We start from the raw sequence: 19,275 nt of genomic DNA on the forward strand, positions 1-19,275 counted from the left end.
TTTTGAACTGTGAACTTGTAGAGCTACGTTTCTTGACAGTCACAGCTATAATTTTCATCCATTATCAATTGCTGAAATTTATTTTTCTTATAGTACTGCCATTATATGCAAACTGAATGATAACAGTATGTTGTCTTCCTGGCTCCTCACAGCTTAATTGACAGAAATCTACCACTTTGGCGTAACACTATTGCCAACCTTGAAAATCTTCAATGCTGTAGAGCAGTAGGAGCTTTGGCACCATTGTTGAAGTTTATGTTTCATTTGTTGTGCTGTATTTCAAGTGTTCTGTTTAAACTTTTTTTTTTAGCCTTAATTTGTCTCTTGTAGAAATGTATAGCATTGTTGAGCATTTGTCCAATTGTTAAGTCAGTTCAGTTCCAATTACAACTGGATTCGGGCAAACTGCACTCTGAGGGTGGTGGATGTTCATAAAATGCCAAGGTATATGGTATATGTTTCCCCGACTGGCAGCATGACGAAATTTGCTGTCCTCTTGGCACTCGCCTCCTCCCTTTCGTATTACTGCTCAGCCAACCAGGTGCCACTGTTCCCCTCTCACCCATCTGAATTCTTCAAATTAAATCTGTGCATGACCACGGTTACCAAAGCTTCATCTGAAAATGTAAGATACAGATACAGCATAAGAATGTTAACCTCAGGAATAATAGTTTAATGTGTGAATGCAAGATGATCCTGTATTTTTTGAATGGAGAATTTCAGAGGAAACCTCTTACAGTCGGGTAAATAAGGTACATACTTTCGACAACTTTTTTACGTTATTGTCTCAATTATGTAATATTTTTTACATATGATCGTCACAGATTGGACATCAGTTATATATTGTAGATTATCAGTCAGTTACAGTGTCCTCAAGTTTCTCAGAAGATTTACTCAGCTGCTGCCTTCACGAGGGCTATCGTACATTTCTTTTTAACTTCTGTTAGGGTGTAATAAGGCTTTTGAATTCATTTGCACACAAATGACCGTATGACGTGTGTTAATGTCTATGTAAACTTGTTGCAATTATTGGAGTCATTTAAATGATGTGCTCTGTGCTCACTGTCTGCTAAATCCAATTGTGAATTTAAAGAGAATGAGCTTTAATATCATTGCTTACGTAAGTTGCTCCTGGAGTCACAGTATTTCAATAACAAAGTTAATACCAGTAAAATTTCCGGTCTGATACAGTAGTCAGTAAATATTGCTGTATTTTAAAATCTCTATTTTCAGTTACTGCAGAAGTGTAATTACAAATCAGTAAAACAGAATTGGGCGTGTGTGACGATTAGGAAACTTACAGTCAAAATTCACTTTTACACAACCACAGTGGATCACATGAAAATGAAGTTTCTTAAAGTAATTCCACTAACAGTAGGAGGGTTGCACAGCAAATATTACATGTTTTATTTTGGCTAATTGCTGCCAAATTATAATATATTCAGTCATTAATGCACTCGGTTGTATTCGCAAGCAGGGCATTCAGGTGTATGTTGCTCCATTGTTCAACAGGTTGGAGATAGAACACTTTGAGAGAGAGAAAAGGGAGAGGGAGTTAGAACAATTTGAGAGAGAAAAAAGAGAGAGAGAGATACGTGAGCTTCGGGAACGGGAGTTGACTGACCGCTTGAAAGATGAGATGATGAAGGCAGCTGGTCCCGGACCACGACCGATTGAACCTCACTGGGCTGATTTGCACAGAAGGTAACTGAAGCTGTTATACCTTATTATGAGACACACTGTAGGCAGTGCAAAATCTGAGTATGTAGCAGTAACCCGCTGCACATGGGAATTGCTACATCATTAAATGGTGGCTTGTTTGTCACCGGATCAGTGGCACAGTGATCTATTGTAGAAATTAAAATCGTCTCTCAAAACTACAAATGCGACATGCGATAAAAGGAATTTGTATTTGTGAATGAAAAGCCAAGTAACTGCCAACAAGTGATTTGCGTGAAGAAGTGTGCCAGAATACCATAATAATGGAAATAATTTTAAGTAGGAAAATATTGTTGGAGCGCATGGGGCCAAATCGCCAGCTCGTCGTAAAGTTAGTCAGACAGTCATGTAGTCACCACTGAGGAATACATAGTGTATATAAAAGAGTAGTCAAGTATGACTTCTATATATGCACTGAAAGTAATTATGATTGACACTTCACCGAGATACAGCAGCACAAATTGATGCAGTACCAACAAAAATTGTGCAGTTTGTTATTGTGCACCACAGTTCCAAATATTTATGAGAACTAGTTGTCATTATTTATAGAATTTGCACTACGAGCAGAGCATCCTCGATACCATTTACCTGCGACTCTCGGTACCATTTGATACATTCGTGTTGACACTATGAATGTTGAACCTGTGGACAGGAATGCCAGTGCATTGTCTTCTGTGGTGAATGTTACTTCAGGCCAATTGCAGATAAAGTTGGCAAACAGATAGGCTTGATCTAGGAGCGCTGCAGCTCATAGAAGCAGGTCCATTGTTTTATGTGGTATTAGTTATGCCTGCTGAGCACAAACCATTTGATAAAATGGTAGTACTATATCCCATATGGTTTGCATCAGACTAGTAGGCTTTACAAGCTATTGATTACATTCATTACCCAGTGAGACCACTGTCTATATGTCTTCTGGTGAGTGTATTTGAAAATTTTCTTTTTTTTTTCCTTTTTTTTTCCTTTTTCAGAACCTCACTTGGCTTCCTGCATTGCCAGTTAAGAAAGACCAGTCATTTATTTAAATCTTTACAGAAGTGACAAATCATTAAAACTTTTTTAAATATCTTCTGTTAGTGTCTGTTGGTTTCATAAAGTCTCATGCGCTGAAGGAAGATGTAGCAATTTTCATGTTCAGTGATGTGTTGATAAAATTAAATTTATACAAAAGTATAGTGCAAATATTTTTCTAATTTTATCATCTTAACCACGAATATTCTGTATTTATACCAGTGAATGCATGCTTTATTCCCTATGGTCACATACTTGTGCACTAAGCAGAAAATTTCTTCTCCCCTCCTGTTCTTACAGATATGTTGGATTTGCACCCACTGATCGGCCTCAGGGAGCTCTGCATCAGTTTGGGCTGTACCCATCAGCACCAGCGGCAGGGCAGACAGCTTTAGGACAGCTGGAGCGTGAGCGCCTGGAGCGTCTAGGTGGGTATATGTTTTTTGGGTATTGATGTAATCTCTATTTAGTAGATTTAAAGTTAACTAATGAATGGCCATCTCTTTTGAGACTGAGTTCCCCATGTTCCTTCCCGTTTTCAGATGTGCTTTGCAGTTTATAACATATTTGCTTAGAACACTTCAGAATGTTGATGTAGCATATTTTAGAATAGTAGAAAAGTGAATCATACACACTTGCCTATGGCTCATTGTGAATAGCTGATGTTCCATTCAAAATAACTCTCTTGCAAATCCTTATCTTGTTTTCACAGATTAATTTGTATATTTAAGTCAGTTATCTGAAGTCACCACAATAAAGTAGATCAGCCAGCCTCATGACAATTATTAAGAAAAAATGTTAATAGTTGTGAAATTACTTTGCAGTTCACACTTAAGTGTGTGATAGAGGGTGCGTAGAGCCACTTTCAGACTACAGTAAAATCACTTTTTAACAAATCTCTGGGAACTCAAATATTTTTTCCTTAAATAGTGGCTTTTCTTAAATGTCAGTTTTGCTAGAGTACATGGAAAGAGTGATGCAGAATCATAATTCAAGCATGTTTAGGTGATATAAGTGCTATTTAATTACAAAATTACCAAAATCCTTTGCTACAAATTTAAATGCAGTAAATACACAATTATTAAGCCCCTCATGTTTGTTTTGTAGTGAAAGACATATGGATCCAGCTGACTGATGTAAGTTAGAATTGTTTTATCCACATTAAAAGAGGAAAAGAAATTCCCGACAGTGTCAATTCCATGCACACCAACAGTGAAACTTGATGCAACTCCCTCTTTTTTCTTCCTCATTGCCACCATCAGCTTCTACCTATGTTCCTTCATAACATTTCACTTGCATCAATCTCAGGTATGTAATCAGGACATCATCATCACGCTAATGCCCTGGAATGTTTCATTTTTAGAAACATCAGTTCTGCTTGTCCATCCTTCTGGAACAGTGTTGTCTTCAGCAGTAACTGATGTACTACAGCCATCCTTCGGAAACAATTTAACACAGTCTTTTGTGTTACAGAATTCCAGGCAGCAACAAATATATTTATTGCCTTTACAAGGCTGAGTGTCATCACTTTCTATCATCATCATCATCATCATCATCATCATCATCATCTTGGACAGTTTCCAACCTCAGGCCGGGTCTGTATGGAACATAGGCCTCTCCATCATCTTCTGCCTTGCCACCATCTCTGTGTCTTCACCTTGGTCTGGTCTTCTCTTTTATTCTGGATGCATTCCTCTACTCCTTTAGCCATCTGTCTCTCAGTCTTCCTCTTGGTCTCTCTATTTCCAGTTTCATCTTGTGTATCCTCCTGGGTATCCTCTTCTCCTCCATTCTCTTAATGTGCCCATACCATCTCAGCCTTGATTTCTCTATCTCCTCCTATAATGGTTCCACCTTCATTAACTCTCTCATCCTCTCATTTCTTAACCTGTCTGTCTTTGTCACTCTAATACTGTTTCTCAAGAATTTCGTGTCACTAGCTTGTAGTTTACTTTTGTCTCTTCCTTTCATAACCCAGGTTTCTGATGCATATGTCAGGATTGGGACATATTATGACCGGTATATGACCTTTTTACTGATTTGGGGTACATCCTTGCTCCATATCAGGCTTCTGACACTCTTCCCCTAAATGCTTCTGCTTTTCTTCTCTGCTCGTTTATTTCCCTGTTGTTTTTTTCCCATCTTCCTGTATCAGTCTTCCTAGGTACTTGTAACTCTCCACTCTCCTCAATTGTTCCTCACCAATTGTTATTCCAGTTGTTCCTTTCTCCTTCTTTCTTGTTGTGATAATCATCTCATTCATACTAAATTTCATCCCATATGTGTGATTTTAAGCTTTCCTGGCGAATTAACTGTTTGTACTGTTCTTGGGTCTCCAGGCGAATAGTACATTCATCCCATATTCTTGTCCTGTTTGTTCCCATACGTCCAACTGCTCTTGTACTTCCTCCTCCTTATTCCCCCAAATCATCAGATCATCTGCAAACACCATAGCTTTCATATTCCTTTTACCAGTTACTTGTGTCACTGTACTCATTACATCATCCATCTCTACAATGAAGAGTAATGGTGAAAGTGCACTTCCCTGCCTCAAGCCATTCTTCTGTTCAGTCCAAGTTGATCTCTCTCCTCTCATTTTCACACAGCTCACACTTCCATGGTACATTTCCATTATCCTCCAAATAGTCTGTTTTGCTACTCCTGTATTCTCCAGGGATTTCCACACTTTGCTTCTACGCACACTATCATACACTTTTTCAATGTTCAGGAAGGTCATTAGTAGATCTATTCCATATTCATAGTACTGTTCCTGCTTTTGTCTTACAGCAAAAATTAGATCCACCATGGACCTTCCTGTTCTGAACCCATGTTGCTCTTCCCTCATTCTTCCTTCTAATTTTGCCCGAATTTGTGCTTCCAAAATTTTCTAAAAAATCTTTGCTCAATGACTCATCAGTGTTATCTCCCGATAGTTCTTGCACTCTTTTCTATTTCCCTGCTTAAAGATAAGGCCAATTATTCCCTTCTTCCAGTCTTCTGGGATCTGGGATCATCTTTTGTTTCCACACAATTTTCATTACTTGATATAGCCATTGTATCTCAAACTCTCCTGCTGCTGTCACCATCTCTACACTTAGCTCACTTAGACCTGGTGACTTCCTCCCTTCATCTTGCCCAATGCCTTTTCCACTTCTCCCTGTGGAAGGTCTTTTCCTATTTGCTGTTCCTCCTTTTTCTTTCTCCTCGTCTTGTTCCTCCTCATCCAGGTCCCCATTCGTGTTCAGGAGTTCTTCAAAAATACTCCTTCCACATATTCTTGAGTTCCTCCTTATTCTCTTCATCTTTTCCACTTTTGTTCACTATTCGAGCATAATCTGTTGTACTGTTCTTCCTCTTACTTTTAATCATCCCATATAACACCTTTTTTGAACCTTCACTATCCTCCTCCACCATTCTGGTCCACTGTTCCAGCCACTTTCATCCTTCCTCCACCACCGCTCTTTTTGCTTCTTTCTTTCTTGCCTGATACTCTTCCCTTGTCTCTACTGTTCTCTTCTGAAATCATACCCTTATAAAGGCTCTATTCTTCTTTTGTACTATATCCTTTGTTTTATCGTTCCACCAGGGTGTTTATTTCCATCTCTTTTTGGTGCTTGTCCTCCCACACATTGCTTCTGCCGCACTTACTAATATTCCCTTGAATCTACCGCATTTCTCTTCTACAGTTTTTGGTTCATCCTTTGTGATGCTTTCCTTTACTACTTGTAGGTACTGTAGCTTGCTTTCTTCCTCCTTCAACTTCCATACCCTTATATGTCTTTCCTGGTTTTCTGTCCCTTTATTATCCTTGGTCCCTCTCAGGTTCATTACCATCAAACGGTGTTCACTATCCAAGGCCTATGATGGTAATACCTTAATGTCAGTGATGTTCCTATTCATCTCACTATCATATAGGAAGTAGTCGACTATTGACTTTCTCTTTAAGTCTTGACTGTACCAGGTAATCTTGTGGCTCTCCCTTTTCTTGAACCAAGAGTTCCCAACTAGCAAGCCATTCCTTTGACAGAACTCCAATAGTGTTTCACCTTCCTTATTTCGGCAGCCCCACCCCTCTGGTCCAAGCACACTTTCGCAGCATTGTCTTTCTCTTCCAACGTGTGCGTTTAAATCCCCCATTACTATCATATTCTTCATTCCCATCTGCTTCTGCATTTCCTCTTCAAACTCTTGCTTCTCCTCAGAAGTGCGTACACTTGTATTACCTCTATGGTTGTCCACTTGAGTGATATTTTGGTCTTCATCATCCTATCATTTATTCTCTTCACTTCCTCTTTTAATCGATCTCTTACTACTATTCCAACTTCATTTTTCCTTCTCTCCTCATTTCCACTCCAGTACAGTTGGTAGCCTTTCCTCAGTTCTCTCCTTCCTTCTCCTTTCCATCTCGTTTCAGCTAGCCCCAATAGGTCTAACTTCCTTCTTTCCATCATGTGTACCATCTCCTCCACCTTTCCCGTCAATGTTTGTAGATTTAATGTTCCAGATCTTAGTCCTTGTTTATAACCAGTTCATTGTTGATTAAATCTGTCCTTTCCAAGGCCTGTTCTATTTTTGAAAGCAGAAAACATAATCCACTACTGGCTTGCTGGGTCAGAGCCCCATTAGCCGTCGCTTTTCAGGGTTCTTGTAGGACCTTCACAGCTACCATAGCGGTCCTGGGGCACACACAGTCTCCACTGTACCTCGCTCCTACAGGCAATCCCCTACTTCATGCCATTGCCCATCTCCCATGACTTGGACGAGGGATTGGACTTGAAGAAGGAAATTGACTTCTACGCATCTGCTGCTCTGTATTTGGCTTTAACAGTGTGTATTGTGCCCAGATCTAGAGACTGAAGATGACATGTGCAGCTCAGAGGAAGGAACACAGCATTTACATTCCTCAGAAATTATGTTTCCTTAGGATATACAGGTACAGTTCCTTCCTTCTGCACTCATCTCGGCACCTAAATGCCTTAAAAAGTCTAAGATTTCCAACGTCTCCAGAGTCTGCTGTTGTACTCATAAGAACAAAGTAGCATTTTTATGTTTTCAAGATACCTGGGAATTAATAGTAGATGCAACTTTTCACTTCTATCACCATTTACATTTTTCTCTCTTAACAGAATATGATTTTGTGGTAAGTAAATTATAAAAGACACCACTTTCATCAGCAGTGAAAATGTATCTGGGCTCATAGCACTTTATGAAATTTGGCAATGTAATGTTCTTCCAATATCTTGCACTCTGTGTGACCAGAGTCTCAGTTTCTCCACTTATGCTTTGAAATGACAGATTTTTTTAATGAGTCAACAAGCCATTTAATGCCCTGAAATTTTCAGTTTCAATGTTCAGTATGATATCACAAATCTTCTTTTGCAGTATGTTTCCTCTTATAGACATACTTTTATTTCTCTGCCCTCGAAACTACATAAGAAGAATATTTTCCACAGCATGGACTGTAGACATACGAATGTCCCTCCTTTTTGTATCCGTAAGAATCATTAGATTCGCCAGTTGAGAACTCTTCCATATTTTTTTAATATTCTGCTAGATGGCCAAAAATTGTATTTCTTCATTGTGTTGGAAATAGTAATGCCAAGATCGTCAGCTTTTGCTGAACTGTAAGCTTTCCGTATTTGATAAGTAAGTAAGCAAACAACTACATTTCTCATGCTTCATAGACCTAAGTCTGTGACGTCACATTACGTGATCTAAATCATATGGAAATCGACTTCCGATTCTTTCCATACATCTGCTGGTATTGCTACAAGTGAAGTCGAGTTATTGACTACAATCTACGTATGCGTCAACCAGCTGAATCAATAACCATTTACAGCTGAATCGATAACTATGACAAAAAATACGACTTGTATGAAATGAAGTGGAAGGAAATCAGAAACTCACTCAAACACATTAGGAATTATGTTAAAACTGGATTTCAATTTGCAAAATGTTCCAGGCTTATTCCTTAAAAATGAACTTTTTCTTAAAGCAAGGTTTGTTAAAAGCAGGGAGAAATAACATTTTACTTATTGGAGTTTTACCAGGACCAACAGAAATATTAGTTAAAAGTGGAATTTCCTTAAAAGTAGGTTTGTTATTTTGGGGTTTTACTGTAATTCTTTACCATTGCATTCTTGAATAGCTTGTGTCAAAGTGATGATGGTGTATTTGGCTTCCCTTAGCTGATCCATGCTCTGTTAATAAAACTGCATATATTGTGGCAAATGAGATAAAGCATAATCTAGTTAAATGACAGATCTATCTTTGATCTGCTTACAGAGCTACACAATGAGAGCATTTATTGACCTATCCCACCACATTATGCCACTGTCAGACAGGAACATGACATTAATCTTCCAAGTTTACTAAAACCTAGACATTTACAAATATATTTTAAAACTCGTGCACTTTTTTACAGTGTTTTGTTCCAGCTGTTTATGGTTCCAGCTTTTCAATAACTGCAATATGTTGGTATTTAATCAGTAAAGGGTGATAATATTTTTTTAATGGATAATACAACAATACTAATACATAAGTAGAGAGCTTAGTAACATTTTGCAATATTATAAAAAAGAAGAATAACAGAATACTCGGAAATTAACAATATCATAACCGTGGGAAATTATAATACAATAATAATAATAATAATAATAATAATAATAATAATAATATTGACTGTCCATTGGCTGCCATGAAAATGAACATTATGTCTCAAGTTATGCTCGACCAATGGCACAGAGCAACATAATTTTTATCTATGGCGGTATTCCATTATAGTTCTAGAAATATCATTGGCACTGTCTTTTGTCATGTTTAATAGATGAATAAATAAACCTGTTGCGGAGTGCAGTCTGTTGATTATTGGTAAGTGACTTTATTAAAGTGGATGTTAGATTTAAATTGAATGATTGGTGATATATTGTGTTTGTATGACAAAAAAGTGTCCTTTTATGTGCCTGTTAAAGCCATTGTTTGGCCTGTAGTATCCTCATTATGAATCTGCTCCAATACTAGCTCTCAGTGTGCCATGATGTTTTGAGTGAAGCTATACTTAATTTCTAGATGATTGATATGGGGACTGGCTAGCAATCAGCTGCTCAAATACACGGGTCAACAATCAGTTTGCCCCCAGGCATCTCACCTTGCTACCGCCCTTTTGGCTATAATCCTGGCACAGACATTAATAGTACATCTGAAATATGGCTTTAACCCAGGAAGTGGACAGTTAATGGTTAGTTAAAGTCCATGACATAATTTTAAATCTCCACTTAATCATAACTTAATTCACCATGTCAGCACAGTTACGTGATGTGGTAAAATTGCTATGCACAAACAAATGTCAGCATTGGATACTGAATAATAACTGTCTGTGTTGATGACTGGTTGTCAGCTGTCTGACCGCACTCCACAGGATTGGTGCAAAATGTATAAAGGGCACAACTAGACATTTGTTAAAAGTTACAGGAATTTTGTGTTCCATGATATCAGCAGAACATTCCACAATTTGTAGTCTAGTGTTACACCTTCAATGCCTCTGAAGAATACTGTTTCACATTACAGGATGAAAACAAACTTATCCCTCTGTACTGTTTTCCTACTGCCAAAAGCCAGATAGTTGTGCAGTTCTTCAGTGGCAGAAATTCCCACTAGGCAGCTGTTTCAGCATGGGCTTCCCAATTTCACACCTGTTTTTAGAAAGTGGTTGCATATACAGGGTGAACCAGAACTCCACGAACAAACTTTCAGAAGTTGTTCAGAGGTACCTTCTGAGTATTTTGATGTATGATTCCTGTGGTCTCTAGTGGCTCTTTACAAAGCCATTGCATTTCATTTGGTTTCTAGACCCATTTAACTCTATATCTATCTTGCACTGAAAATAGTGTACAACATTGCAAATGTCGACTGTAATGTGCTATATATCTTGTTTCCTTTTGCTCATGATACCTGCTGTTGTCAACAGTAATGTCAATGTTAACCGTTGCCCCATGTTTGCATTCAATACTGCTTTGGGTTTTGTTTTGTGTTGTACTTTTTGATGAGTACATATTGTAGGCTTTCTCACTATTCTGAAGATATTTTCTCAGAAACAAAGGTAACTGGGGTAACAAACTGAATAAACCACATTTACGAGGGTTGCCCAGAAAGTAAAGAATGTTTTGACGTAACTAAATAAAAACCAAAGATATCAACATGAAACTTTATTTACAAAGGTACAGTAACTTACTCTATTTTTCAGTGTAGTCACTATAACTGCCAATGAATTGTAACATGGGAACAGTTTTTCAATGCCCTTGTTGTACTCCTCTATCGCCAAAGATTTGAGGCAGGACATCATTGCTTGTTTGAAGTCTTCATCGTTTATGAACTGTTTTCCACCCAAAAATTCCTTTATTCAGGGAATAAGTAAAAATCACTTGCTGCCAAGTCAGGATTATAAGGATGATGTCCAAAGATTTCCAACTTAAGGCATTGAAGTTCTTTCCGTGTTTGAGCTGATGCATGAGGCCATGCATTGTCATGAATCAAAGACACCTTTGCCGACAACATTCTGTGTCTCTGAAGGCTCCTTCATTGCACTGTCACTTTAGACATTTCTTATTTGCCTATTAATTTTGATAGGCTGAACATTTTGTGCATTCAGAAAATGAATTACACTATGTACTTTGCATTTGGCAGTATTCCTAAGGGTTACTGAACAAAGAGGTGGGTCCGCTTGATGACAAAACTTGGCTTACGTTGAGACGGAGTACAGTGGTGGTGTATCAGTGGTAGGTGTGGTACACAATTTTTCTTTACTTTCTGGATGACTCTCATACATTATTATTCTGTAACCATCTGGCAGAGACCATTGGCCTTCATACCAAAGCCACTCAGAGGCTATCCCTGAACAAACTCTGAAAGTTTATTGGTGAAGTTCTGGTTCACCCTGTACAATACTTATACTGTTTGAGTGATATGGGAGGCTTCTGGCAGTGAGTGGAGTGGGATATTCCATGACTTTCTGTTTTGCTACAAAATGGTACCTTGCCCAGTTTTTTTGTATATTCCATGAATAAATTTATGTAAGCCTTTAAAGGTAGTGGACTCCTGTGTAAACAGCCTCTTGTGAATCCACTTGTTAGACCTCTGTTTTGGACAATACTTAATTGTAATTTTTATTGTGTGCTGATTGCCAGTGCTCCCTGAAGGAAACTGGAATTGACTGTGATCAAATGATCAGATAATTTTTCATGGAATGAGTAATGGAAAAGTATCCTTTTCTTCCATTTCAGGACATGTTTGTTATAATAGCTCTATGAAGAAAATACCACTACTCCAAAATTTCGGCATTATGAAAAGCATTTTCTGCTTAAAAATGTAGCTAAAATCTGATAGCAGAAGTGTTTAAAACACGCAATAAGATTTGCCTTTTTTTCTTAACATATTCTTCTCTACTATTGAGTAACTCTTGAATAGAAATGATCACAGACCTGCAAAGGGCTACCAAGTAGTCATCTCAATACGTTTGTTTTAAGAGTTGTGTACAGTTTTTTTCATTGCATGTTCAATGTCATATATCTTGAATATGAGCCGTGGGACACATTCACACAAGATAACAACTTAATGATTGTTGAGTCTATAATTATAGTGCTACAGTTTTTCATATTATTGTGTACATTTTTTTATGATGATTAATTTTGTAGGAATACCTGCTGGTGGTCATGGACCGGCGGCAGGTCCTCACACTCATCCTCATCCTAGCTCTTTAGCAGCAGCCCAACTGGAAGCTGCTGAACGGTTGGCGTTGGCCACTGATCCTATGGTGCGCCTACAAATGGCTGGTATTTCAGCAGAGTATCATGCTCACACCCACGCACATACTCATGCTCATTCCCACACACATTTGCATCTTCACCCAAGCCAGCAAGCTCAGCAAGCACAGGCACAGCAAGAAGTTGCGACAGCAGGAACAGCTGCTTTCCCATTACCAGGTGGGAAATAGTGTGTGATGTTCAGCTTATATTATTTTTTATTAAAGTACAAGCTACAGGAGAAAAGTCTGCTGATATAACTGTTGCATGTCCTTCGTTACATTTATCCAGTAAAGACATCCACTCACTGTACAGTGGAGATGTTGAGCAGTAAACAGTTTTGAGTTGGGCTGCATTGCAGGGTCTCTCTCTCTCTCTCTCTCTCTCTCTCTCTCTCTCTCTCTCTCTCTCTCTGTGTCTGTGTGTCTCTGTGTGTGTGTGTGGGGGGGGGGGGGGTCGAGAGAGAGAGAGAGAGAGAGAGAGAGAGAGAGAGAGAGAGAGAGAGAGAGAGATTCTTGTTTATGTTACTGTCTACTACTCGAGGCCTCCACTAAACCAATTAATGTTATCTTTACTTTCTACAGTTTCTGTATCTCACACAAGATTTTTCCAGTCCATATTATACAGTAAAGAAATATATCCAAATTATCGAATGTGTGAAAACTTGTGCAAAGCACTTTTAAGTCATTTATTGTAGGATAAAATATGTTGGTATATAAATAGTTTTTGTTGTTGTTTTATGAGAGTAAGTCAATTATAAATGAGGTTTTATTTTAAAAAATTGTTGAAAAATAAAAGACAAATATAATTTAATTTTCTAAATAGTGTCCTCCTTTAGAAATACATAATTCCCACCGAGAAGGAAGGTTTTCCTTCCCAGCATTGTAGAATGAAGTGGGTTTCATCAGGAACCAATTGCTCACAAATCCCTCCACCCCCTCTTCATCTTTAAATCATTGCCCTCTTAGAGCTTCTTTAAGCAGCCCAAATAAATGAAAATCAATTGTTGGTAGGTCTGGGCTGTGTAGGAAGAATGATTAAGTTGAGACCAGTGCATTTCTACAAGTTTTGAAACTGTGAGAGCTGCAGTATGTTGCCTGACATTGTTGTGGGGGAGGATGGCCTCTTGAATTGGTTGGTCTCTTCTTTTGTGGTGATGTGCAGACTTCACCTCATTCAGCAGCTCACAGTAGTAAGCAGCATTGATTGTGCATCACTCATGCAAAAAGTCAGTGAGCAAAATGAATGAACCACCAGTCAAAGAAAACTTGCCAGCTGACAGTCTAGTCTTGGCTTTCGCTGGAGCTGCCTCCCCTTTTGCACCACCACTCCGTACTGACTTGTTTTGCCTTGGGAGCGTAGTGGTGGGCCCGCGTTTCATTGCAGATGATCATCTGACTCAAAGATGCATCACCTTCTTTCACAAACTTTGGTGTAATCTTCTGACATACCTCAAAACGTCTCAAACTCTGATCTATGGTCAAAAGGCAAGAGACTCATCTGGCACAAACATTATGCAATTTTATTCATTTGTGATGATCATTTGACAGCTCCCATAACTTATTCTGGTCTGACACACTCACCCATTGATCTTCTTCAAGAACATCTTTAACTGCATGAATGTTTTTGTCTGTTATGCTTGGTCAGAGGGTGGTGATCGTGTTCCTGTTTTTCCACTTGTTCTCATTCTTTTGTGAACACTTTATGCCAACAAACTCAAGAGTCCTTGACACTGTTTTGTCCCCAGACAGTGCAGTCAGTCTCCAAAAAATTTATGTTGCTTAAACTCCTTTACGAGCAAGAAATTTTCTTGTTATGCATTGCAAAATTGTGGGGTGCACTTGTTGCTCTGACACTGTGAGCACTACTGACAGAAGGATTGGGAGTGTGGAATGGCCTGCTCACCCCACTCCTAATGGCCCCTGCCAAGCATATTAGAGGTATGGGCCCAGTCTTACCAACTGTAGACACTCAGGAACAAAAATCCCATCTGTATTTGATTTACCCTCATATTTGTGTGCTTTCTTTAGTGTACAGAATCAGTAGTCAGATGGCTATGTGAAAATTTGTCTAGTTCGCACCACAGTGTGGTGCAGTCCATTCCTAACATGTATAAGAGCACAAAGTATTCAATTTATAGTTTTTTTTGTGCTCTGTTATTGAAAACTTGAAGGAGTGTTGGGTGCAAGGGGGAACATTCGCTTCATCCTCACAACAAACACTACAGCAGGGCTGAGCATGTATTAGATTTAACAGTTCAGTGGTGTTTTGGGCTTTGGTCAACAAGATGTCATGACTTGTTTTTCTGTAATCATACTGGTTTTGATAAAGCACAGAAAAGTCACAAAAATAATTAATAAAATTTTATTTTGAATGTGAATAGACTAAGCCAAAGTGTTGAAAACATGTTATGCCTTAAATGAAGATGAATATGTTGTTCCAGTAAAGGATTTGTGTCAAGACTTAAAACATATTTGAAATGTACCAAAGGATCCCATCAGTTTGATACAGTATAAGTAGGGACAGGAAAATTTCTCAAAAACGATAACGCAAAGTTATCAGTTTTTGGCGGAATAGCATGAAACCAGTTACTTTTAAGGGATATCACAAAATTTATAATTTTGCTGTATAAAAATCTAATTCTGTGGATGGCACTTTGCTAACAGTCATAACTGACAGTTGTTGAATGTTAAAATTGCATTTTGTATTCTGCTGTCATTAAAGCTGAGGTTCATGCATAATTTTAAAATAATTCTACATTTCCTGAGTAACAAACTTTTTTGTGATGATAAAAATAGCACCAAATTTGGCCAAAACTAACACCAAATTAAAAAATCACCAATTTTAGAAAAAATCATATTTGGTAAAAAAATGTGAAATATCTAAAAAAAAATTGAATTTAGCAAAAAAATAACATCGAATTTGATAACAAACAACAAAGAACTTGGCAACAAACAACAAATTATTTGGCAAAAACAAAAAAGAACTGTGGGATTTGGCAGAAAACATTAAACAATTTGACAAAAGAACATCACCAAATTTGGCAGAAATAAACAATACTGATGTTGGCAAAAAAACACAGAATTTGGCAAAAAAACCATGTTGAATTTGGAAAAAATATAGTAAATTCGCAAAACAATCACCAAATTTTGCAGTACATAACACTGAATTTGTCGAAATTAATAGCACCAAATATGGCAAAAACACTGAATTTTTGAAAAAAAAAAAACAGCTCCTAATTTGGCAAAAATTTGGAAAAAGAGGTCACCAAATTTGGTAAAAAACATTGAATTTAATAAAAAAAATTACACTGTCTATTGGGGAAAAAACTACCAAATTTGACAAAACATTCTATGAATTTGGCAAAAATAACACTGAATTCGACAAAAAAGAACACCATATTTGGCAACAAATAACATCAACTTTGGCCATAAAATAAAACAATTTTTTCCTGTCTGTAAGTATAAGCAATGACAAAATGCAGCATGTGCTGACAGTGATAGGCAATATAGCAATGGCACATACTGCAATGTGGAATGGTATTAATGGTGAATGTCAGTTCCATAGAAACTGAATTCTATTTTTCTCACATTGTTGCTAGGTGCGTGCTAAGAATCCAGGGTGCAGCAGAATGCCACCAAAGGGTACCTCAAACATGCTTTGTGGGAATTAGATCAGAAAATTGAATTGGCTACTCCGTGCACTGATTTTGTTTGCAATAGAAGAGACTTCCTACATATAGTCCTATGTGGTCAAGCATTGCAGTCTTGTAAGATGAAGCCATCTGTTGCTCTGAAATAACATCATTCATAAACATAATTTTCATCTCTACACTGTATACATGTATAATCACTGTTCCGTGTGAGGAGACATGTTTTTAAACATTACGCATTTCATAGGGTTATGAGTAATAATTGGATCTGGCTTCATGCAAAATAAAGAGATGTCTGCTATAACTTTTCACATTAAACCAGTAGTCATTCACAAAAACAGTGATCCCCCAGTGTTCTGCATTCCAGTGTAACTGTTGGTGTGGCTGCTGCGAATGGTCCCTCTTCTGACAAGTACTGATTGGTAAACAGCACACCTCTGCTTATCTAGTATAAATACCACCTTTAAAAAATCTTCAGCACAACAGTTAAATGCTGAACTTGTGGTTACGAATTGTTGCCACAGCCTGTGTGCAGTAGAAGATTGAATACATTAGACCTGCTTCCTGGCTGCCTTTTCTTACTCCCACAGCACTAATTGTCATTGTAATCTCTGCTTTGTAAATAAGATTGAACAGTTAACAGTACTGGTTTGCATGTGATAGGATTTTCAGCACTAATACTGTAACAACACATTTGAATTTTGTGTCAGTTGCTTTCTGATTTATGAAAAATATTTGTTTCTCTGTCTCATGTTATACACCTTCGTAAAGTTCATGTTGTGTGAATCTTGCAGAATTGTCACATTCGTTACACTCAGTAAAGCAAGCAAAATATTTCAAGATTATTAAAAATAATTGTAGTATTGCATTTTTACTGAACGTCTCATAGTCTTCTGGATGGTGAGTTACTTATTTGCATGTTCTTCAGATCATTCTCTGGCTGCCTCATTATGAAATGTAACACAGATTTGGTTTACGAACTAATGCATCTTCCCTTTTTTATGGAAAGGGGGCATTAAAGGTTAACATTTTTGAGTGAAAGCACAGGCACCTGGACGCCGAGAAAGGCCTTAACATCATTGTCAGGGAAATTGCCACTCCGAGCAATTACATCACAATTACATCCCCTGGCCATGTGGGTATCCTGGGTAATGAGCTCGCTGATCGTTCGGCTGGGGAAGCAGTCACTTACCCCCCATTTTCTGTAACCCCTCCTGCAGCAGATTTACGGCTTCACATCAAATCCCACTTCGCACAGTCATGGGCCAATTCTTGGGAGGCTACTCCCCTGTCTAATAAACTTCGTGCGATTAAGGTGACACCAGGCCCATGGCGTTCTTCTTTTCGCCTCTCCCCAAAGGACTCGACCACACTGTGTCATCTCCGCATTGGCCATACCAGGCTGACCCATGGTTTTCTTTTGCGTGATGAGCCACCCCCACTTTGTGGGTGTGGAGCCTTCCAGTCAGTAGCCCACATTTTGGTTGAATGCCCCCTTCTTTTGGCTCTGCGTGCTAAGTACAGACTTCCCCATACTTTACCTTTGATGTTGGCTGACGATTCCCAGATGGTCTCTCTGGTTCTCGGTTTCCTTCGGGAGAGTGGTTTTTATTCTCAGTTTTAAGGTTTTTAATCTCTCTTTGGTGTTGGGTATGGCGGTGAGTGTTTGGGTGTCTCCCACTGTAAGCCATGTTCGGAGCTTCCCGATTCACCTCCCTGACAGAGGTCCTCTTTTCCTCCCCTTTTACTCTGTTTTTACCCCCCCCCTTTTTTTTTTTAAAAGGATTGGTTAGTCTTCTTTTCCCATACATACTTCTACATTTTAGCGGTTGTACCTTTTAAGTCACAGGTGGTCTTGGCTATGCTGCTTCAGCATAGCGTTGGGTTCGTTCTCTTGCTGACTTCCCTCGTTTGGTTTTTACCATTGACAACATGACTGCCCCTTTATGTTTTTAGCCTTTTCCCTTTTATTCTTCTGACTTTCCTGAGATGTCACATTAGCAGAATGGACCACATTTGAAACAAGGGACTGATGACCTTGCTGTTTGGTCCCTTAAACCTCACACAACCAACCAACAACCAATTACATCCACAAATACATCACTTATGGGAGATGATGACCTGTAGCTAGTTCTTCCTTGGGGTTGTCCCAATACTTCTCTGATGATGAGCTATGTCAGAGTTGTATCCTATGGTCTCCACATGATGTCTGGATTGATTGTGTTGTTCGGAGAAAACTTTTTCTCGACTTGAGTCTTGGTGTTTGATGTCGCATCCAAACAGGGGGTGTCTCTGATCCGTCTTCTGCTTGTTTCTTTCCACTTCAGCTGCTGTTCTCCTTCGGATGTCTGGAGGTGCCACGCCCATGAAGTGGTAGATTTTGTCAACAGAGTTGCCTTCAAGCAGCCGGTTACAGTTCATCCTGTTTCGTTTAGGGCAATATTTACCTGTTTGGCATGGCTGGAGTTCTGCCATACAGGTGCTGCATATTCAGCAGCAGAGAAGCACAAAGCGAGGGCAGATGTCCAGAAGACCTGTGGGTGTGCTCCCCAGTTGTTGCCAGTCAGTTTCCTAATAATGTTGTTCCTCGCACTGACTTTCATTTTTGTATCTGTACAGTGGTCCTTGAAGGTGAGGGACCAGTCCAACTTCACTCCGAGGTACTTTGGGGTGTCACAGTGGGTCAGCTGTCTGATAATAAGGACCTTCATGTCATTGTATCACAACAGTACAAAATTGCTAATGAAATTCTTTTCCAACACTAGGATTCAAATAAGCTACCTACGGACTTAATTGGGATTATACTAGTATGTAGTATCAACCTTGGCTCTGGTTGCGAGAATGCTATAGATCCATATTTCAAAAAGTAAATTTAAAAAAGTTCTTTACTCCAGAACTGATATTGCTTTCCATAGCTTTTCATAGGATAGGAAGTAAAGCTTTGTGATTCTGTTGCTTCCTGGAGGGTGGCTGTGCTACTTGTAGGTATTAGCACCAAATTTAACAATGCAAACACAGTGATCAGTTTATGCAGTCTGAGACATTCTCCAGCCAGTTACCCAAAAACTTGGTGAGCAGGTAAATCATGCCTAACAT

General features: G+C 38.6%; 1 protein-coding gene across 1 annotated transcript in view; it reads left to right on the forward strand.

The window, feature by feature from the left end:
- LOC126469823 (uncharacterized) overlaps positions 1–19,275 on the forward strand; it is a 183,606-nt gene that overhangs the window by 144,267 nt on the left and 20,064 nt on the right. Inside the window, exons 18-20 of the mRNA XM_050097109.1 lie at positions 1,513–1,704; positions 3,031–3,158; positions 12,420–12,707. Of these exons, the coding sequence (XP_049953066.1) occupies positions 1,513–1,704; positions 3,031–3,158; positions 12,420–12,707 (608 nt within the window). The remainder of the gene's footprint in view (positions 1–1,512; positions 1,705–3,030; positions 3,159–12,419; positions 12,708–19,275) is intronic.

This window comes from Schistocerca serialis, chromosome 3, assembly GCF_023864345.2.
Source record: "Schistocerca serialis cubense isolate TAMUIC-IGC-003099 chromosome 3, iqSchSeri2.2, whole genome shotgun sequence".
Taxonomy (NCBI): domain Eukaryota; kingdom Metazoa; phylum Arthropoda; class Insecta; order Orthoptera; family Acrididae; genus Schistocerca; species Schistocerca serialis.